A 22,900-nucleotide genomic window follows, 5' to 3' on the forward strand; every position below is an offset into this window, starting at 1 on the left:
AAGCTGACCTGAGAGCTGACACGGAGAGCCAGCAGCAGAACTGCGAGGGAAACGATGCTCAGCGTCTTCATGCTGGAGGTGATGGAGGCTCGTTTTCTCTGTCTGGTGGAGGAGCAGTGAACGAACGGGAGGCGCAGCTCGGCCTTTTATAGGCTTTGATTTACCGCTGATGTGTAGATGGTGACATCTAGCGGCCACTCGCTGACTCACAAACGCTGCTCTGGAGTGTGTGTGTGTGTGTGTGTGTGTTAAACATTCCAGCCACATGATTGGATGAGCACCGCACTATTCTCATTGTCATTGGCCTGTCAGTCAAAGCTGGAAAGGAGTGACTTCTGTTGACTTTATTGATCATGTCTCATTGTTCTATTGAGGAAACGTTATTTTGACATCATTAACATGTCATCAGCCAAACAGCTGTAAAGACTGTGAACACACTGATTATGCTGGATGCTTTGGTGCACGAGTCTGTGGGGACCTGTTTGCTGGGCCGTGAGCAGGAAACGCGTCCTCCAGCCTGCTGATTTAACCTCACAGTGCAACGGCCAGCTGGAGGTTACCTCATCAATGTGTGCAGCTTGTACACAATAACCTGCAGAAAGTGTTTTGTGAGATAAGGTGGGCCGTGCACACCTGCAGGCCGTGTCGACGGGAGTCCGAACTGTTAGAAGTGATTCAGGCTTTTAACTGGCTGAGAAGAATCGAGGTGGCTGGCGGGACATGTTTGTACCAAATTTCCGTCCATTGTGCAGAAATAAAGAAACCTCAGAGGTCATATAGAAGAAACACTAACAGGCTTTACCAACCAGACACGACAAGTACTCAGCTCTGCATCATATTTAGAAAATTAGAGATTTTTTAATGCAGCACCGTCAGGTGAACAGCCGGAGAGAAAGAGGAAACCAGCACGTCTCAAACAGTAAAGGAAACACGCAGTTTTATTTTGAGGAAGATTACATCATCCTCACAGACCCACACACCTCACTCACGTCTTCATCACTTTGCATAAACGTCCTGTTTCTTTTGTCTCTAACCAACATGTTTCCAACATTAGCAGGTCTGATGTGTAAATCTGCATAAACAAAAGGTTAATAATTCAGAAAGTATCTGTGCAGGGAGGGATCTCTGCCTCCATGTCTGTGGAGCTATGAGCTGTTATTGATGAGCAGAGTGAGCTGGTGTGACTCACAGAGAGACATAGACACAGTTAGCGTGCCACTCCCATCACTTAGAACAGGAAACAGAGGCTGGATCCTTTGATTTTGGACAGTAGAGTCAGACTTTGGTGTAAACATGTGAGCACCAATCCGTCCTTTCTTATACCAGCAGCACGTGTTGGTAGATTTTCTTTAGACACTTTAGGCCCCTCAAACTGAGCCACGGTGCGTCCTGCTGGCAAAAGTGCACCAACTAGAATACGCTGTAGATAAGACGGTCACAGTCATGTCTCAGTCCCGAAGCAGTTTTACGTTAGCTGTAAATTTGAGTTCCAAATTAAAACTTTTCTGCATGTACACACAGAAACTTCTGAATCTGGAGGATTAAACACAAGTTGACCACATGTGAGGCAGCAGGTGTGCCCTGTGTTGAGACCATTACTACAGGAAGCTCAGATTCTCTCTTCAGGGTTACGGTGCAGATTTAAAATACCTGAAACCAGATTAAGAGGCTGAAGGAGCCCGATAATCAGACCCGGTGTGACGGATCCACAGCGGGACAGACCATCGGGGCTCTGAGCTCACTCATGCAGCTTCACTTGTCCCGCACAGGAAGGAAACAGTCACGTGGTCTTAGATTTGAGTTTTATTCAGTTGACATCAAAGCACAGCCTTTCAGTCCCAGATGTGTTACAGCATTTAGACAAACTACACAGTCACACCTGTTCTCAGAGTTCAGGAGGAAACAGCTTTTTATTAAACCTCCTTTAGGAAGACCGAAAGTTTCCACGGAGTCCGGGTCGATCCGGATCCAGTCATCCGGACCAGCTGTGGAGGAGAGCCAACAGAGCCAGCAGCGGAGCGCAGGCGGCGGGTCCCCGGGAGCCGGTCCCTCTCGGAGGCCTGTTTCTTGGAGAGGTCGCAGTCTTCACAGTGGAAAGTGTGGACGCCGTGGCAGAGACCGCCTTCACCGTGGAGGACTTGACTGTGGACGCCGCGGTCGTAGTGGACAACGTAGATGCGCTGAGCGTGGAGGACTTGACCGTGGACGCCGGGGACGGGCTGACCGTGGAGGACTTGACCGTGGACGCCGGGGACGCCGTGGACACCTGCCCCCGGGCCATCTGCAACACAAGAGACGCCATGAAGCTGAGGGAGTGCGGCTGCGCACCGTGGGGAGGCTGAGAGGCCCTGACAGTTCACCTCCACCTTTGATCAGAGTCTCGTGTTTAAATTTAACGTTTGAGAAAAAGTTGGTCCCGCAGCCTCTCGTGCCCCTCCACGCGACATTTAAAGCTTCTTAACATAATGCAACTCAGCACGAACACGACACCCACGCCACTTTGACAGAAACGTAACTCACCTGTGAGCTGAGCTGGAGAATCAGCAGCAGCGATGCGAGGACGACCACACGCAGCGTGTTCATGTCGGCTGTGCTCTGCTGGGGGAGGAAAGGCGATCGACCACGGAGGCGCACGGCCCACCTTTATAGCCCCCACGCCTCGACACACCCCTATCTGCTGCGTTCACGGGATGTCACAGATGTCGCTTCATCGTGTTTAACACCTGATGTTGTTTTTATTTGTAACCACATATTTAACCAATGAGGATCCAGAACAACCAAACAAACCAAAAAGTACAACAAATTGTACCGGAAGTACATTTTTTGGAGTTATTTATTGCACGTGATGAAATTTATATCTGCATGCTTCTATCTGTCTGAGTCGTTGGCACCTGCGTGGGTTCATCTCCATGAAGGATGTCTGCTTTGTCCAATCAGGATGAGCTTCCACCTGTCAGGACCTGGTGGCTTCGGACAGATTTTTCTACCCTCCAAAACAAAGCGTGGCAAAAAAAAAAACAACAAACAGTTGGATATAATTTAACAAAAGTCTCATATGTTGATGCCAGGGTGTCACGAACATATTGTCTTGATTTGACCAGGTTCTCAGTGCTGTTTGAGCTCATTAATAAAGTGTAGGCTGGTTTGGTTCAGCAGGACATGAGTGATGACTGTCTTTAAATAAGAAACAGCTGACAGGAGGAGATACGGTGTGAACTCCTCTACATGAGACAGAAAATCATTTTGACTAAACATCAGATCTCCTCCACTCCTCTTTGATGGTCTCAACAGAGCCTGAGGAACTCATTCATTTATTCTGCAGCTCTGTTATCTTTTCATCAGCTTCACCGTGTCCTTGAAGACTGAGATGAGAGCTTCACTGATGGCTCTTGATTGTGTTTTCAATTTGATCTCTCGTTGATTTTATCACAAATATTATGAATGATATTGTTTTGGCCTTAGACGCCTGAGAAGCTGCTCGGGTGGATGATGTTTCTTTGTGTTTGACACACAATCGTCCAATCTTAGATTTGCAGGAACAGGAGTGTCGCATTATATTATATTATATTATATTATATTGACCTATCATGAATAAACGGCGCCCTCTAACGGTCACTTGCTGTAACTGCTGCAAACGTGTTAATGCTTCATGCATGATCCTGCCGGGATTCCGTAGTTTTACTTCCACATGTCTTCGGGACGAACCGGGTGTTGTGCCGGTGTTCCAGATCTACTGGCGTTTAGATCAACTGGCGTTGGTCGAACAGATGTGTGGCAGTCTTGCGTTTCAGGAGCTGCTACCGACAAACCAGCAAAAAAACGCCAAATGTGTCATCTGTGACACTTGTGAGGTTATCTCGAACACACTCCGTCAGTCTTGATGTTGTTGAACAACAAAATGTTTAAAAATGTGGCGAGTTTACCTGGTGATATCCTCATGCGCGACACGATCGCGAAAACAGCAAACAATTAACACCACGCCGATGTTGTTCACAGGACAGCAAGAGTAAACGATCGGGAGACTCTTGTCGTCGTTATCGTTCCCCTCGCACGTTTTATTTCTCCGGTTTCAGCGTTTTTGCTGCACAACTAAAGCGAGCAGTTTACTTTGTGCACTAACATGGAGTCGAGTCAACCAGCGCCACCTCTGGCCAAGTGCCACAGCCTACAGCCAGATCAACCTGTGACACACATCTGCAGCACGTTTGAATTTGTTTCATGCACATTTGTACCTTTCAATTGTGTGTTTGTGCGTCATGCAAATAAACCTTTGAAATGAATGAAATGATATCATTTATTATCAGCCTACATTTGTACAAAATGCCAAATGACATACACATAGTCATAAGAATCACCATCCTGATATCAATACTTTTGCCCATAAGAAAAATGTCGTGAACAAATATAGACACACTAATATTTCACCAGTGTTGTAACATCACATGTCGTTAGATAGTCTGCCTGTGTCTTCCCTCTGCAAACGAACATTCCAGAGTTGGTTGTGATATAGTCTGCATAAGTGTGGTCAATCTAATAACGGGATGGGGATAAGGGGATGGCAGTTACGCTGAATATACAGAAGTTACACAGTGATCAGTAATAAACAGTCCAATGCAGGTCAGTCCACTGCTGCCACCTGTGGCCAAGTACCACAGCCTACTACAAGATTAACTTGTGACACACATCTGCACCAGCTGCTATGATCACATTGAGTAAAGGCTGATTGGCTGCACTCACACCTGGTGCATCCAAATCTACCCACAGATATGTTGAAAGATGCAATGCCAGCAATGTGGATTGTCAACACTACAAACAATCAGTAAGCAAAGACAACAGGGATCAATTACTGTATCTCTGTTCATTCAACACTAGACTTGTAGTCAAGACCGCCTAATCCGAGACCAAGACAAGACCAAGATCAGAGGGTATCGAGACCAAGACAAGACCAAGACCAAGACGAGACGAGACCAAGACCGAGACAAAAAAAGTCTTTAAACTGCAGCCAGATGCTGCTTCGTTTACGGGTCTCGGGCATATTTATGTGTTTTTGCTTTCGCACAGCCCTCCTCACCGCTGTCTACTGTCTCACTCACTCACTGAGAGGACAGACGCATGCTCCACTTGACTGTTGCGTCTCTCACCCTCTCTGTTTTTCACATAATGATATTATCCTATATCCTCGCATGTGATTGGCCACAATATGGAGGGATTGGAGCGTAGCTGAGCCACTGTGTGAGAGCTGAGCAGCCAAAGGAAATTAAGTGGGGGTAGAAATGACAAAGATTATTAGGCTCTGTTTTGAGCTTTGTTCAAAAAAGAATGACTTCACATGTATATATATATATATATATATATATATATATATATATATATATATAGTTTTTTAATTAAGCAGCAAGGCAGAACAAAGTCGGGCCTGTATCAAGACACAGGGACTAAACCCCAATTCAACCAGACCCAGAACTGATCCAGAATTAAAACAGGACTACAACAGTAACCAAGACAGAACCAGAATCAGAACTAGATGATAGCAGCACTAAAAATCATCTTAGACCTGCACTACACTTATTTTTTAATTCTACCAAAGTACACTATTTAGATTCTGAAAAGTTTATATAATTATTCAGCCTTGTTGAGCAAACAAGCCTGCATAACTTAATAAATATAGAATTTTAAAAGTAACAAACGCTATCTAAAAAGATACAATAGGTACGAGATACATGTTCTGATGAGTTTTTGGCAAACAACCATTTGACTAACATGTGTGTCTCACCTGCTCTTGTTCCATCTCTGTTCTGTCGTCATTTTCGTCGTCTCTCTCCCTCTCTGTTCCTCTCTCTCCCTCTTTGTGCTGACAATCAAGCCAAACACAAATATACAGCGGAAACCAGATATTTACAAACTCTTCAGATAAAAACACAAACACTTTTTAATTGTAACATCAAATCAGACTAAATGTTTCTTTTTTTAGATTGATAAATATAAAAAACATATTTGTTAACTTTAAGAGTAAAGAGAGAAACTGTCTGTATTCTTAAGTGTAAATGGCACCAAATTGTATTCAAAATTGAGCCACACTTATGGAGCTCCACAATTCTTTTCCAGAATTCTTTTCCAGGTGTTTTGGTTGACATCTCTTGATTTTTCAAAGAAACTTTCCCATTTCAAAGAAACAGGCTCTGTGTTTTGCCTTATATGCATCCACAGCTGTGCCACCAATTTACCCACATGGACTCTACTAACCAATCAGAAGCTTCTTAAGCTCAGAATGGAATCATCTGGAGTTTTCTTAATTAATCTTAATTAACAATAAACTTAGTGTATATGTACTCCTACATTTGATGAAAGTGATTAAAATAGACAGCTCCCTCTTTTTATTCTGACATTTAACTAATTCAAAAGACATTGCAACATTTATTTATCTAAAACAAAAGTTTACTCTAAATTGATGTTTAACAGTAAAAAAAAAGGTTTTATGTTTTCTCCCTAAAGTGTATGTAAATATCTGGTTTCAACTGTGAATATACTGCTGTGTATTGAAATTCCTCTTGTTTTGCATAGATATACTGAACATACAACAACAACATACAAAGCATAATATATAAAATAACATCTACCTGAGTTTTTTCTTTGAAAGAAGCTCCTTATGTCCATTGTTGTGTTCATCAGTACACAACTGAAACCGATTTAGAGAGTTTGTTTAGCCGTGGAGGGTAACAACTGAAAATATGAGATGTAAGCTAAGACTCTCTAAAAAAATCAGCATTGTCGTTCGGCTTTTTATTTATCCATTTGTTGATTCACTCGAAGAGTAAGTAACGCAACCAAGTGATCAGTTTGATATCAATCTTTTGTGATACACCGTCATATTTACATTATTAGTTCAGTACGAATGATTTCCGTTGGTACCTGGTCAAACTTAAGCTCTCCTCTGCAGCAAACTCGCAGGCAGCAGCTTCTCCCCCCTCGCTCACATGGGTGCTGTGCTCAGTCGCCTAGTGCCAAAGCTCGGATCATACCAAAATCAGGGGGAATTTAGTACGGTGCGCTCTGTGCTTCGTGTGTTGTTTTTGTTTTATACAGTTGTCAGTCAGGCATCTAACAAACAAATTACACTCCAAAAAACCCCATGCTTCAGAAAAAATGACCCGGGCTTGAGCCCAGTAAGACACCCCCCGCTCCGCTGATGGTTGACTCCAAATCTCCCGAACACTATGTCGATTTGAGAGCGCAAGACCGAGACAGCGAGACCAAGACCGAGACCAAGACAAAAGTCCGTCGAGACCAAGACCGAGACCAAGACAAAAGTCCGTCGAGACCAAGACGAGACCAAGACCACGTAAAAGTGGTCTCGAGACATCCAACTCTAATCTGAAGTCAGGCTCTTGAGTAAAGCAACTAAACATGTTACAGTGTGCAGATACTGCATATTTCTGTGCAACAGTCTTATCTGTGTATCACTTGATGTTTCCATGCGTCCTTTAGGTGCTCTAGTGTCTTTAAAGTGCAAAGGCATGCAGGTCACCTGAACTATAATTCCACTGTCGGTGCATCAAAGTGACATGTCACCCAGTGATGTTGAAGTAACCCAGTCAAGGTGCTTCCATCTGAGGTATTGATTTCGTTATCTTACCCATGCTAACGACATGTGATGTTACAACACTGGTGAAATATTAGTGTGTCTATATTTGTTCACGACATTTTTCTTATGGGCAAAAGTATTGATATCAAGATGGTGATTCTTATGACTTTGTGTATATAATTTGGCATTTTGTACAAATGTAGCCTGATAGTACATACATGATATCATTTCATTCTTTTCAAAGGTTTATTTGCATGACGCACAGACAGAGACAATTGAAAGGTACAAATGTGCATGAAACGAATTCAAACGTGCTGCAGATGTGTGTCACAGGTTGATCTGGCTGTAGGCTGTGGCACTTGGCCAGAGGTGGCGCTGGTTGACTCGAGTCCATGTTAGTGCACAAAGTAAACTGCTCGCTTTAGTTGTGCAGCAAAAACGCTGAAACCGGAGAAATAAAACGTGCGAGGGGAACGATAACGACGACAAGAGTCTCCCGATCGTTTACTCTTGCTGTCCCGTGAACAACATCGGCGTGGTGTTAATTGTTTGCTGTTTTCACGATCGCGTCGTGCATGAGGATATCACCAGGTAAACTCGAAACATTTGTAAACATTTTGTTGTTCAACGGCATCAAGACTGACAGAGTGTGATCGAGATAACCTCACAAGTGTCACAGATGACACATTTGGCGTTTTTTTTGCTGGTTTGTCGATAGAAGCTCCTGAAACGCAAGACTGCCACACATCTGTTCGACCAACGCCAGTTGATCTAAACGCCAGTAGATCTGGAACACCGGCAGCTTCATACAGAAAGAATAAAAACGCATAAATCTGATTTAGTTTAAAAACACGAGACGTTTAAGCTTCACGTTAATATTTTTTAAACTAACAAAAGTTATAAAATTATTAACGAAGGTTTGTTGTGTTAATGTTCACTCAAACACACAATGAGTCGGATCGTTTTAATGTTTGGTTTGAAGACTTTGTAGAGCCCGAACATCCCGGCTGTCATCATCAGCAGCAGCAGCAGCAGCATTATTATTATTATTATTATTATTATTATTATTATTATTGTTGTTGTTTCAAATACTTCCCGCTGCTCGTTTTGCCTGCAGGTGAGGACCAGGTGTTCAATTAATCAATTAGACTCTTGAAATCCTTTAAATGAATCCTGATGTTTAATTAAAAAACCGGAGATCACGTGGGTTGTTCTCTTTTTTTTTTCTTTTTTTTTTTGAATACGTTTTATTGACAAAACACAAAATACAGATATACAAATACAAAATAGCAAACACAATGTCAGGGGGTTCATATAAAAAAACAAAATAGACACAGTCTATTAAAGAATCACATGATATTGAACAGTGAACATAAGTTTATGGTTTTAACATATTGTTTGGTTTCATTTAAAAAGCACTGAAAGGTTTTGCGTTAGAAAATTTCGACTTATGTATGTGAAATTTAGCCAATAATATCAATAAATTAATCAAATAAAATTCGTTTGCCCTGTGCATGGGACGTGGGTTGTTCTCAGGTATTTCAGATAGATTAAGACTGACGTCATGTACTTCCTGCAGGTTCACGTGACGCTCTCACGGTCACGTGGGTGGGCTTCATCCGTGTTGTTGTTGATCGGGTGCCGATCACATGGTAGGGTTTTGCGCATGCGCGAGCTGTTAATGGCTGATGGAGAGAAGATGCCCACTGCCTCCATCCCCGTGTAGCGCAGGAGAGCTCCAGCCCGCTCCCGTTTGGCGCGCATTGCGCAGACTGCCGTTTTTCCGCACAGCTGCAGGCCGCAGTCCGACACGAGAGGCCCGATGTCCGTGGCTAACGCTAAACACACGGTTCTGAATCCGGTAAGCGGATTATTATTATCATCATCTCCATCAGCCCTCTGATGGCTGCATGCTCTGCTGTCTGCACGCATGCAGTTTCTAGCGCCGTCCGCACATCTGCGCACACACCTGTCCACATCTGTCTGTCTGACCACACTCGAATGAAGACACGAGGCTCTCTGAGGTTTACATGTCCGCTCTGCAGGTGATCCCATACACCGGACCCATACCTGGTGGCCTGCACCCCGGGGAGATCATCATCGTCCAGGGCACCGTCCCCCCGGATGCTGACAGGTAAGATTCAGATCAAACAGCAGCAGTTTGTTCTGTTCATGCAGGAAAAAATCTCCCCCTGCAAACATTTTCAGCGAAGAGAATGAAAGTTGACCCATGACGCTGTTTCCAGCTGTGTGTGATATTTACTGTATTCCTGAACTCTTCCATACCTGCTTTGCTTGATTTAAAGTCCACAATAATCCTTCTGTGTATTATTCTGGGACTAAGTGCAGCATCTCAGTCCATCCTGCTTTGTTCTGATTGGCTGCCCCTCACCTGTCATGTTTGGTTTCTGGGTGTTGCTGCAGATTTAAAAACTTCATTTTGTGTTGATTTGAAAAATTATTTATACTTAATAGTTTCACACGTTGTATAATCAAAGGATATTTAAAGTGCTTATTATAAACTGTGGCACCTTTCACAATCATATAGATGATATTATTGAACCATAATTATTGATCTTTGTGTAACTTTAATGTTCCAGCTGCTGCTGATTGAGATGATTTTTATATTGCAGGGTAGTTTGTATCTGTGCAGGTGTCACATGTTACCGATGCTGCTCTGTCACGTGTGGGAAACGCTCGAGAACCTGCTGACGTGAAATATTCAGTAATTCATGTTTTGGTGAAAGCAGCAGCGTTTCACGTGAAGCAAACGAGTGACGCTGAAAAGAGGAAGCAGAGCAAGATGAGGCTGTGATGCTGAATAGTTTTTTATTGAAATAGTGTTTCCACACACAGCGAGGCCTCCTGTGGTTTGTTGTTTCCAGATGTTACAGCTGTTTTATGTTCGCTGATAAAACTAAACTTAAATCTGTTCTGCTGTGAGTTTGTAGCACAAACGTGTCTGACTGCAGGTGCTGTCCGTGGTTCTGATCAAAGACGATGTTGAGGTTACTGGTTATTGATATGTGTTATTACAGTGTGTGTGTGGGGTTGTGTGTCTGTTTAGGTACGATGTAGCAGCAAAGACCCAAAAACTCTCACAGAGATGTTCACTTCTCACTCGGGCTGGAGACCCAATCTGCTCAGTTCTGTTTCTAGATTAGAGATCAGCAGGTTTCATCGTCGTGGCCAATCAGAAACGTGCCGCTGCTCCTGGACCCTCACAGGGTCTCAAAGTCTTTATGTCATGAGCATCAGTGAGAACGATAGAAACTTAATTCCTGATTTATTTACATTTCCTCTTCCCTTAAACAGCTCCGACACTGCGGCTCAATCAAATGTCTCACATCTAAATGTTCCTTTAACCTCCTCGGACCTGCGTCCACATATGTGGACGTCACATTTTGGGTTATTTAGACCAAAATACTCAATTTTGCTCCACAAGCACCTGATGTCCACTTACGAGGACGTTATGCTGCTACTGTTCTATCAGAATTTTAAACAAATATCCTCATGTGGCTCTTTTTTTTCTTAAAAACAAAAGGTAAAAACAATCTGGTAATTCTTTGTTTTTACATTCATCGGGCCCCAATCAGCCCAAATATCAAAGAGAAATTAAAAATGCTGCCGTGGAAGAGTTCAGGTCTGAGGAGGTTAATGAAGATCCGTTCACTGCCAACTCTTTCCTTCCTGATTCAAATAAACTTTATGAACACAGACTGAGCAAAGCTCTGGAAGCTCCCACACACTCAGTCTGTGTTTAACTCGTCAGTTTATCTTCGTCTGTACACTCAGCTGCTTCACTGTCAGGAAACCTGATTGGTCAGATGCTGCAAACCCCGCCTCCTGCTGGGTTTACTGGGGTCGCTGAGAAGTTACCCTGGATGTGCTGATCTGTGCAGAGAACAGGTCCAGGATCAGTTTGGCTGATATGAGGTTGTTATTCTCTTCAGTGATCATGCATCGCTCACAGCGCTGCTACAGTCAAAGTCTTTTTTTAAATCACAGCTGAGCTCAGCTGTTCTGCCAACTGGGTCCAGAATAAAAGGATGGAGTTACATCCACGCCACCATCCACGTGGAGTTTAAGTTAAACGTTGATGCACGACATGATCGGCAGTTAAACTTTGTGCAGGTTTCAGATCGACCTGTCGAGTGGCTGCAGCACCAAACCGCGCTCCGACGTCGCCCTCCACTTCAGCCCTCGCTTCAAGGGCTCGCCCTGTGTGGTGTGCAACTCCCTGCTGCAGGAGAGCTGGGGCAGAGAGGAGACGCTCCACCAGCTGCCCTACAAGCGCGGCGCTCCCTTCGAGACGATCATCCTGGTGCATGAAGACGCCTTCAAGGTCTGTGAGCCCGAGCTGGTAGATGAAGGTAAGCCTGCGTGTGGAAACGAACGATAACGCTCCTTGTTCACCTGCAGGTGGCGGTAAATGGAGCTCACCTGCTGGAATACAAGCACAGAATTCCTCTGAACAGGGTTGACACCTTCTCCATCTGTGGGAACGTCAGGGTGCACGCTATCGGCTACATCCCAAACTCAGTGAGTACACGTCGGTCTCATATTTCAGGTTTTTTGCCGCTCGTGTCTAAATGTGCGTTTTCTCCCTCGCAGGCAATATTCTCAGAATCAGGGGACCTGGTGAGTTTTTACCTTTAAGCTGCTAAAAGTCGATCACATGTCCAAACTCTTATCAGACGTTTAGGTTTCCCTGCTGTTTCAGAGCCTCCCTTACAAAGGCAGCATCCTCAAAGGCCTGAGCCCAGGACAGCACATCACAATCAAAGGGCAGGTCAGCATGTATCCTCACAGGTAAACATTCAGACACGTGTATGAATCTGTGTGCGAGTCATCCAGGACCGCCCGTCTCACAGTGACGCTCATACGTTGCTCCAGTTTTACCGTGAACCTCCGGAACAGCCGGACGGAGAACATCGCTCTCCACCTGAACCCCCGCATGAAGTCCGGCGTGTTCATCAGGAACTCGTACCTGGGTGAGTCCTGGGGTCAGGAGGAGCGGGAGCTGCCCTTCTTCCCATTCTCCTCAGGAGAATACTTTGAGGTAAGGACCACCTGCAGCTTCTCAGCACTTCTAAAGGCCTTCAGCTTCTTCAGAGACTATTTTAAATGTCTTCCTCAGATCCTCCTCCTCTGTCAGCCACATCGGTTCAAGCTGGCGGTGAACGGCTCGCACCTGTTCGAGTTCAGACACCGGGTGCAGGACCTGAGCAGCATCGACCAGCTGGAGATCATGGGAGACCTGGAGCTCACCGACGTCAAGCTGTGGTGACTCGCGCGGAAACCGGCGTCACCGACGCTGCTGGGTTCTGGTTATCGTGCTAAATTAGCTTAGCCACAGCAACCTGGGCGTGGATGGTTCTAAGCTAGTCTGGCACGGAGGCCGTGGGCGGGTCTTACATGAACGGTTTCCAGCTGAGACTGGATGATGCATGACGGTGAGCCGTGCTGCAGCTGACTGTGGTCCCTGGACCGTTTCTTTTCTTGTCTCTAGTGCATCTCTGCTGTGATACAGCCTGTGTAACTAAACCTGGAAATAAATGTGAATGTTAAGAAGCTCTCGACACCTGGCTCTGCTTACATGTTCGTTATAAGACGGTCAGCAAAACAGTGAAATAAATACAAGGACGGCATTCTTCTGTGCAGCTCATGTAGAAAAAATCCAGGAAGTGCAGTTTTTACTGCATCATTGAAGTCACAGCTTTCAATGGCATTCGTTTTTATCACTTTAAAATAATATTTGAAATACATGAAAATGTCCCAAACACCTGACAGGCAGCACGAGATAAGATTTAAATAACTGTGACAGGTCCGTCAGAGAAGCGAGTCCTGCTCGTCTCCTTTATAATCACCTGTGGTTAAAATGTAACCCAATCAGGCTGCATGTGTCACATTATTTAATGACAAGCGTGTTCCTGTTATCCTTCGGTTATCATTCAAACCTGAGGATGACCAGCAGCCTTCAGCGATTCTTCACCTCCTCAGCTCATCATCGGGAGCCTTTTTTACATTTTATAGCCTCACATGTTCGCCGGCCTCCGTGGATTTGGACCGCCATAGCAACGATTTAAAAGTGTGCTCTCCATAACTGTCTTGCCAGTAATAAAACACGTAAATAAAAACAAAATAATCATAAAGGAAAACATCAAATGTGAAGCTCATTTTGAATTTGATGACAGCAAAACGTCAAAGAGAAAAAGGTTCAAAAGCAGCTGGAGGAACATTTTTCATGTGACTGGGTATGAAAAATACACAGAACAGAGGTTCACAAAAAAAGTTTATAAAATGTTCCTGACTCAGAAATGTGAAGATTTCAAACAGACTTTTAGAAACATGTTGCTGCCCTCAAAACGCTTCATCTTCTCAGTTTAAATATTTGAAATGTTTTGTTTTTGTTCTATTATGAATAAATTATGGATTAAAAGAATATCCTTAAATCTTATTATTTACATTTTAATTCGTCCCAACTTTCAGGAATTGTTTGGAATTCTTTAACTTCCCAAACAAACATGGTTTTACTGTAACAGCCCACTGCAGAGGGGTCACGTGGGGTCACAGACTGATGACGAGGCTCAGATATTTTTGTGGCTTTTGTTGGTCAAAAACTGAAATTCAGGGATCCTTAAATAATAATGTGACCAACAGAACTGTGAGTCATCACGCCGTCTTTAAGTCAGCCTACAGCTGGTGTGACATCACACTGATGTTAGTAAACATGAGGCTGATATCCTTCCTGTTGGTTTCATAAAAGAATGTAAATTAAAACAATCCAATCTTAGCTGCAGTGTTTCTGCTCGACCACAAGGGGGTGGAAGAGCGTTAAAGTGGGAGTGTCAGTTTCTCCCAAACCATCAGCGTCTTTGGCCACAGACTGACTCTGAGGCGTGGACCCACAGCTGGACCAGCTCAGAGCTCAAAATCATCCATAAATGTTAAAACGTCAGCATCACATGACGGTCACACAAACGCCTTCGATAGAAACGCAGCCGGATGTGATAAAAAGATGGTTTTATTAATATCCACAGGAAATATAATCTGTAAGTTGTAATAACCATAGTACAATACAACAGTCTCTTTTACATAGAAAAGCTTGATGATATGCAACATGAAGACATCAACCATCGCACTGCTGACCATGTCCAAGAAAAAAAGGCAAGAAGACACCGTCCAATCAGCAACGGGCACACAGGAGAAGGTTTTAGAAAAGGAGTCAGAGCTGCGACGCTCCGCCTTCTCACCCAAACTTTTATTTTGGATTGAAGTGGAACAAAAACCTGAAATGTCTCCTGTGAAGTTTCCAGAGAGTTAACGGATTAAACTTCCCCAGAGTTTCAAACAGAAAACACAGGAATGATCTTCCAGCTCCAGCTGAGACGTTTGGGAAGAAAAACGTCTGAAGACAAATCTGATTTCGGTCCACAGGTTCCAACAGCTGAGTTTGAACCACCACCCGTGAGCGTGGGTGGGGGTCAGCTGACCTCAGTGATCTCAGTGTTTACATCGGGGCGTCAGACGGAGCTGAGCTTCACCAGCCCTCTGACGGAGTCCTCGTGCAGCGAGTCCTGGCTGGCCGGGTCGTAGAAGCCGGCCTGCGTGGTGTGGCTGTGGCCCATGGGGCTGCCGCAGTGGAGCATGCCGGGCGGCGACGGCACTTCCTCTGGCGTAAGGAAGTGGTGCTGGAACACCGACTCCTGCAGGGGGTTGCTGTGGTTGTGTGTGAGGGTGTGTCCGTGGACCGGCAGCTTGTCGGCGGCCTCGTGGCAGCTTAAGCTGGAGGTGGAGGTCGGAGGGGTGGGCTGGCCGAGGGGCAGCGAGGTGCAGGGCCCCGTCAGGGCGAGGGAGGCGCGGCCAGGTAGCGTCCCTCCGTTTTCGGGGGATGTGGTTAGGATGACGGGCTCGCTGCTGTGGTGCTGGAGTAGCGGGGTGGCGGCGGCCTGCAAAACGAATTTGGTGCTCTGAATGCACTGGTCTTGGTCACACTGAGAGAAAGCGCCAACGAGGAGAAGGGAGACGAGGGAGGGGGTGTGCGGGTCAAAGCAACAGACATTGGGGGGGGGGGGGATGGCAGTGACGCAGAATTTGAAAGAAGAAGAAGAAAACAAACGAAAGGAAGGCGTGAAGACGACAAAGGAGGGAAGGGAGAGAAAGAGAAGGTGTTAGTGTCGCGTTAGGATGCAGAGCCACACAAACAGCCGCTCAGCTCAACACAGCTGCTATTAAGTCCCTGCTTCACGGCCTATTGATCGCCATCGCCTCGCTGTGGATGTGTCAATAACGAGCGGTAACTGGGTTAGGACGCCACATCAGCCACAGAGAGGTTAGCTTTAACCCTGTTTGTCACCACAAAGTCATCAATACTACAGAGCAGCTGCAGATGAAAAGCCCACAGGGTGCGAGAGGTACCAGAAATTAAAAGCATAATAATCAAGAAGAGCCCCGTGACGCAGCCGCCCACCCCACACCGCCCCCAAAGCCTCACGGGGAGGAAACGTGAAGCAGAGGTTCGTCCTCCACGTCTCACCTTTCTGCCTCAATCTCACTGACCTGAAAAGAGATTACAGACATGATGTAAACACAGGCCGGGCGACCTTTGACAGCAGAACAGATGTGCTTTAAGTGCTATCAGTCGTCCGTGTGTCGACTTATGGAGGCTAGGCTCAGGCTGTTGCACTGCAACGACAGGAAACACGCTCACCTCCACGTTAGCGCCAGGCTACGTCGTCGGTGTTTGATGGAAAATAGAGAGCTGTCAGGCTTCGTGAACACCGACTGACTCATTAGCAGCAAGGCAGAAACAATACCTAGACGGTGTTGGGCTTTCACATTCCTGTAATCCCAACGTTCAGCCCACATGTACTCTGGTTTTGCATCAGTAGACGGATACCATGACAGGAAGAGCGTCATTTCTCTGTTCCTGAGACGTCGTCGTCGTCCAAAAACGTGGACATCTCTGAACCACAGAGCACCAAACCTGAGAGTAATCTTTTGGTGTCAGTAAATCTGACCTCTACCACTAATGTGCGAGCCTCTCCCCCCCTCAGAGTGACTCAGACACTGATGCTCTGCTGTAGGAGCACAGCAAGGTTTCTACAGGTATTTTTACAGTTTTATTTGCCGTCACCTGTCGCGTACAGCCGGGTGAACAGTTTGTGTCAGCGTGCTGTACAAAGCTGATTCTACTGGTGTTTCATATTTAAACAAATCTGAAGAGGACTGGAGAGATTAGAGCGTGTTATTCCCGACAACATTAACAGATAATAAGTCACACAGTGGTCGGGGACATTCGAACATGTGACCCGAGCGCTTTAAAGTGCGGAGATGCTTTGTGAGGTCTCCCCTGCTTACAGTGGGAACTGATGTGAGCCTCTCAGGGAGGCCTGTGACGACTGCAGTCCGTCTCTCTCCTTTTACTGAGTCAAATCCAGAAAGCAGGGTTTGTTTATCAAAGTGCAATGACATCGTTTCACACGCAGTTACCGTGGCAACGGCTTAAAAAGTCTCCATCGATTCAAAGCTGCGTCACAAAGAAACAAACGCGCGTTTGCCAGCACGGAGCTAAAAATGCCCGGCTTAACGTGCGACACACACAACGGCGTGGTTGGTGTACGCGCTCCGACCTGCCAACTGTTTGCTTTTAGTCATCTGATTTAAATACACTGAAGCACGTCGTTTACACGCCAGTCCCAGACCTGGACAGCTACACGCTAAGCACTGACCAGGCAAACAGCCAGGACGACCGCGGCCGCTCATGACCGCTACAGAAGACAGATGGTGGTTATTTGTGGACGTGCTAACGTTGGGGAATGTTCCCGTGGCTTTCAGCCCAACGGGCCATTCAAGAGATCATGACCGATGACGTCAGCGTTTAACATCTCGGTGAGAGTAACCAGGACGAGGTCGAGCCTCTGCGCCAACAGGGACACGGCAGAGGGAAAGGTGTTCAGTAGCTGTGTGCGAGGAGGTAAACTGGACGCCACGAGTGAGGCGGGACTCAGCCTGACGCTGCACAAAAACCTGTTCACGGCCTGCGGCGTGATTTCGATGCTCATCTTTTCACGAGCCTGCTGCAGAGACAGATGACCCCTGGCAAAAGTCAGCGAATCAACACATTTGGATGATGTTCCTTCAGCCTCAAACACATTCAACACGTTTCTTTTTTGGGCAGTAGAAGAAAAATAATGTTGAATCACTTTGTGGTTTTCATTTCTATCATTTCTATCATCTCTATCATCTCTATCTGCACAAAGCTGAATATTAAAAACGTCTGCAGAGCCAAAATAATGTTTGTTTTTTCCCTGATGATGTAATGTTTTACTCAGCGGGTCGGTTAGGTGAGGTTAGTTTGGGTGACATACAGAAGTTACAGATGAGCTTCATGTCAATATCAAACACAAAAAAATAAGACGTGCTTTTTTTTTGCAGTTTGCACTAAACTGCATCTCAAACTTTGTAACTCAGTTTAAACTTGATTTAAATATTTTCTTCTCTATATTTTGTGCAAAGGAACTTCCAAAGACAGCGTCTCTGCCTCCTGTGTGATCTTGGCTCTGTTTGTTTTATTTTGTGTTAGTTTGTGCACAAAGCGTTCGCTAATCTGTAACATAAACAAGTGACAGGGCATGAGCTTATAAGCACAAAATGTGCAACAATTAAACTAATCAATCAGCTGTTTTAGTTTTTTATCATATTTAGATTCAGCACAACAAAATCCATTCGAATAAAGGAAATCATCATTTTCCTTCACTTAATCTGGAATAAATAAAGCATGATTCAAAATAATCTGACAGCCAGAACGTTTAGGTGTGTTTAATAAAACAACTGCAAAGTGATAAAGTTGAACAAGCATCCTCCAAATGTGCCGATTCCAGGAGTTTCCATAAGATTTCAGAGTGAGCGTCTTATGAGCAGCTGACCAGAAATCAGAGACTGCACGCCACCACATCACCGTAACCCCGCCTGCCGACCTGATTTAAAGAAACACGACGTGGTTCGTGCAGACTGAGAACTCGCCTGCTGTAATCCAGAGCAGCTTCATCCATCTCAATCTAGCGATGAGACACTAACTGGATTTACTTTCCCAGACCAGAAAAAAACCGAGCTGTGTGTGATTCAGCGGCGTCCAGCCTCCGTGCTCTGGGCCTGGGCCCGGTTATCCGGGCCAGCGCGGGATGCCTCTACATTCCTAAATCTGACATCATCATCAGAGAGTCGACCGTCGGCATCGTTCACGGCAGCCGCACGAGGACGACCTGATCCTCGCCAGGAAACCAGATTTGTTCTACACGTGTGCGAAAACAGACGTACTTCCTGTCAATGCTAAAATACAAAAATAATTAACTCATAAAAAATATTTTTTTCATGCAAGAGTCGGATTAAAACTATTAAAACTGTTTCTACCTGACAGCTGTGACTTCTTAATACTGAAGCACGTCTCCCCTCTCAGAGTCAGTTTATTAGGACGATACAATAATAATAATAATAATAATAACTTCACAATTTGTGTACATTGATCAAAAAGTTCAGTTGAAAAGGAGAATTTAGTTTCTGTTTAATTAGTTTCATATATAAGAACCAAGAAAAAGTTAATTAATTTTTTATTTATAACAATAATAAATATTCTATTTCATAACCAGTGAAATCAAAGTTAAAATTGTATGTAATGCTTTAACACAAGCCATTTCACTTTACAGCAGTCAGTGTGTAAATGCTAAGGGCTTTTACTGTGAAAGGAAGGAACAGGAAGAAGGCCTTTTCGCACGTGCAGAACAAATCAGGTGCAGCTTACAAAGCTCACTGCAACTTTATATAAACTCTCTGAAGTTAGGAAGCAGCTTGAGGAGTCTTTAAAGTATTTTAGCTTATAGTTGCTGAAATCCTGCGTGCTTTATTATCCTGCTCTTTGCACAGGGGGGCTCTTATTGTGAAATTACAGAGTCATGCTCGTTCGTTTAAACGTAAATAAAATGCACATGTGTCATCAACATGACTGATTTCATGGTTTAGTTTATTTGGTTATGGTTTCACCACGAAAAGAGATGAAACTGTTCGGTGCCATTTCTGACAAAGTGATGCATAAAGCTGCATTTGGAGGGGAGAGGGAGGGGGGGAGGGGGGCGGGTGGCGGTCGGCAGTCTTACCGTGTGGCTCTGCTGCGACTGGGTGGAGCCATACATAGTGATACCATTGGCTGGTGGTGCCAACTGTGGCACGTCTGCCTCGACGAAGCCGCGTCTGTCGATGAGACTAATGAGAGAAAAGCCGAGAACATCGTTAGCGTCAGCAAACATCACGCAGCAAAGGTCACTCAGCAGCACAATAACACAACACGCAGCTCCCACAGGCCGTCCTGCTTTAACCAGGAAGGAAGAGGTCGAGTTGATCTGGCTGTGGGTCAGCAGACGACCAAAGAAAGAAATGGGATGAAACAAACGAACAAAAGATCTTTGTCGCTCTAACAGAGGGACTTTATTCAACTCTGACCCTGCGGTTTCACTGTTGACGGTAAAAGCAAAGATAACTACTGTGTGCGGTGTGAACTATTTTCTGATACTCTGCTGCAGGTCAGGAAATACCAGCTTCTAAAATGATTTAAATACAGTCTCAGATGCACAACACATGACCCGTTCCAGCGTGTCATCGTTTAACAAACGGCCCTGTGACAAACGGAGCCCGCCCCATGATTCAGTAGCTTGTGGCGACACCTTTGGCTGCAGTAATGATTTTGTGTGACAGTGTTGTCCTCTTTCTTTGCAGCGTTGCTCTCAGTCAGTTGTGCAGACATGTTTTATGCACAGCTCTCTGAGGTTGGACTTTCACTGGACCGTTGCTGCCGTGTGTGGGATCACTGTGCTGCTGATGACCTCGTGCACACGCCCTGTGGCTCTGGGCACGTTGCCCTCTGCCACCCTGCTGACAGTCGGTCATGCTCGGATGCTTCAGATCAGCAAACCACCAAAACTTCTGCTTTTATCAAAGTGCTCACACTGCTGGCTGTTACTTACAGAAAGGATGTCTCAGTTTTTGTTAAATAATTACTGAGACTGTACTGTGTCACCTGAGGTTGTATTTACCTCATTGTAAGAGCAGCTAATCGTATTATGTCCTGATATGCAGCACCTTGGAAGTGAATGAGGGCGTACTTTCTGTTAACTGTGACTGTAGACTGTGACCATCATTTCCAACCCAAGGTTAATGCTGCACAGCTCTGCTGCTTAGAGAAGAACCTGCTGAACTTTGCACAGGCTCCGTGTGATGATGGGGGCTGTTTATCAGCCAAACACAGGCCGATCGGTCACAGCTGAGGCATCAAGCTCGATAAGAATTTAACACAAAGTGTTGACGGTGAGCTCCAGCAGGACTGAGCTGGGATTAAAAACCTGCAGTTTGATGCATTTGAAAGTGTGAGTGGAGAATCTGTGCAGGGAGTAAAACACAAAAGGCTTTTGTCTCTGTGGCTCTGAGCTCGCCGAGTCCAAGAGGCAGGTGAGGCCAGCTGTGCGACACCTGTGGCCACACACAGAGCCAGATGGCAGCCACCTGTGAGCCGAGGACTCTCCTTCGCCACCCGCTGCAGCCGTTATGAGAGATGTATAGCTCGTGACGGCAAAAGCACAGAACAGCCAAACACACTGACACATCACTGCTGTTCTTATACATTAGGGGCGGGGAAAAATGGATACTGTGTAGCATGGTGATATTTTGTTTGCTAATAATGTATGGATACAGGGACAGCAGAAATCGATACTTTGTTACAAAAAGGTTTTTGTGCTCTGACTTCAGAGCATGTTGATCCTTTTTCTGAGCAAGAATCCTGACATTCCAACTTTTTTTTGGCAGCAATAAACATGACAGTTTACTTATTTTAATTTAAGACATGTTTTATTTTAATGAAGTTTAAAACTTTTTTATTTAATGTAAAATTATATTTTGTTTTAATTTACTTTCAAATTCTTCAGTTGCTAAAGGGGCTGTACAGAATCTGAATATCGCAAAATATTTTTAAAAAATTGCAATAATATCGTATCGTGGGATGTATGGTGATTCCCACCTCTAATATACATGTGCATATACTGAGGAACTCTGCAGGTACTTAAATGCATCGTTAAAAGCTGCAGGACCTGCAGGATAAAAAGATATTTGTGCTGTTCTGACAGAGTCGATCCAAGGTGGCGCCTCATTTCTTCAGACTTCAGACTCACGGATGAGTAATGAGAACTGGCACTGGCAGGGACGGGTTTGTAAAGTAATGAATTTGCACAATAGTCACCATCTTCTGAAACATTAAAACCAACCACAGAGAAAACTTTGAATCTCTGTTAAACCTGCACCAGAGAAAAGAAACAAATTCATCAAACTACAGATTCCTTGTTTCAGGCAGAATTTGCTTACCTACATAATCTTTGTTCATGTAAATGACTGAGCACAGTTTGCTTTCAGGACACTTTGTCTTCAAGCTTTTCAAAGGTTCGGTATTTAAAGGTGGGCTGTGGTAAACTGGGGAGACCTTTCACTCTCCTTTAGTGGAAAAATATGACAAGAACTACAATTTGTAATCTACAAAGTAAAACATGGATGAAGTGTTTGACAGAACGTGGAGTTGTACGATGGGAAACTAAAGTAATGACTCGCTGTGTTGTTCCTTCATGTAATAAGTTTTAAAGGTGGTCCACATGCATATGAAGGAGCAGCATGTCGACAGATGGGGAACTGACATAAGAACGACGCCGGGGGCAGCGTGCAGCCGCACAGACGCGAGCTGACAGCTGCTCTGTGTTTTTGTTCGATCACATGGGCAGAAAAGTCTAAAAATCTAATCAATGTGGGAAACTTTGATCTCGGATTTGGTTCAAATAGGCCTGAAATGCTTTGCGGTATCTTTGCTATGTTTAGAGAAAAGGCTGCAGGCGGCTCATTTCACAGCAGCTCCTCACATCAAACACTTCTGAGTAACAGTTTTATTTTTGCCTTTGGAGAAAATGGGAAACTACGATGACACTGAGATGGCTTTTCCCCCCAGAGCAGGGAACGATGGGCTCTTTGTCCTCATCTGACCATCGAGGAACGAGGAATGAGTGCATCGCCTCACAGAAACATTAACACCCAGCCTACCTCGGCGGCAGGGGTCCACACAGCGCCGCGCAGCAGTTGGTGAATATGTTTCCATAGCTGTAGGGGTTATAGTTGTCCTTCCCTCGTTTAGATGACCATGAACCTTTTATCTGCAGAGATGCAAAGCTTCAGTGAGACAGATAAATATCCAAAGTGTCATCGATAAACAGACGCTGCTGTTTGTGTCTAGTC

The 22,900-nt window shown here is 44.9% G+C and overlaps 3 protein-coding genes across 8 annotated transcripts in view; 1 reads left to right on the forward strand and 2 right to left on the reverse strand.

The window, feature by feature from the left end:
• The window catches only part of LOC146495650 (uncharacterized), a 94,234-nt gene extending 91,598 nt beyond the window's left edge, over window positions 1–2,636 (reverse strand). The window contains exons 1-2 of one of the 2 annotated variants that reach the window (XM_085143102.1): window positions 2,521–2,636; window positions 1,880–2,281 (exon numbers count right to left, since the gene is read on the reverse strand). In XM_085143102.1, the coding sequence (XP_084999228.1) occupies window positions 1,973–2,281; window positions 2,521–2,583 (372 nt within the window). In that variant the 5' untranslated portion in view covers window positions 2,584–2,636 and the 3' untranslated portion in view covers window positions 1,880–1,972. Of the gene's footprint in view, window positions 1–8; window positions 2,282–2,520 lie in introns of both variants that reach the window. The other variant, XM_085143101.1, reaches the window with a different exon arrangement.
• A 6,565-nt stretch (window positions 2,637–9,201) lies between these two features.
• Window positions 9,202–17,596, forward strand: lgals8b (galectin 8b). 2 transcript variants are annotated; one of them, XM_085143753.1, is made up of 8 exons: window positions 9,205–9,443; window positions 9,628–9,716; window positions 11,717–11,927; window positions 12,005–12,124; window positions 12,197–12,223; window positions 12,306–12,394; window positions 12,479–12,644; window positions 12,723–17,596. In XM_085143753.1, the coding sequence occupies exons 1-8, from the start codon at window positions 9,405–9,407 to the stop codon at window positions 12,870–12,872; spliced, it is 891 nt and encodes a 296-aa protein (XP_084999879.1). In that variant the 5' UTR covers window positions 9,205–9,404; the 3' UTR covers window positions 12,873–17,596. The 2 variants fall into 2 exon arrangements, with proteins under 2 accessions (XP_084999878.1, XP_084999879.1); XM_085143752.1 differs by having other exon boundaries at window positions 9,202–9,443; window positions 12,005–12,223.
• The window catches only part of LOC146495655 (palmitoyltransferase ZDHHC14-like), a 53,214-nt gene continuing 44,905 nt past the window's right edge, over window positions 14,592–22,900 (reverse strand). For 3 of the 4 annotated variants that reach the window (XM_085143747.1, XM_085143748.1, XM_085143749.1), the window contains exons 8-10: window positions 22,709–22,818; window positions 19,738–19,843; window positions 14,592–15,579 (exon numbers count right to left, since the gene is read on the reverse strand). In XM_085143747.1, coding sequence (XP_084999873.1) covers window positions 15,109–15,579; window positions 19,738–19,843; window positions 22,709–22,818 — 687 coding nt within the window. In that variant the 3' untranslated portion in view covers window positions 14,592–15,108. The remainder of the gene's footprint in view (window positions 15,580–19,737; window positions 19,844–22,708; window positions 22,819–22,900) is intronic. The other variant, XM_085143750.1, reaches the window with a different exon arrangement.

Source organism: Neolamprologus multifasciatus, chromosome 19 (genome assembly GCF_963576455.1).
Source record: "Neolamprologus multifasciatus chromosome 19, fNeoMul1.2, whole genome shotgun sequence".
In the NCBI taxonomy this organism is placed as follows: domain Eukaryota; kingdom Metazoa; phylum Chordata; class Actinopteri; order Cichliformes; family Cichlidae; genus Neolamprologus; species Neolamprologus multifasciatus.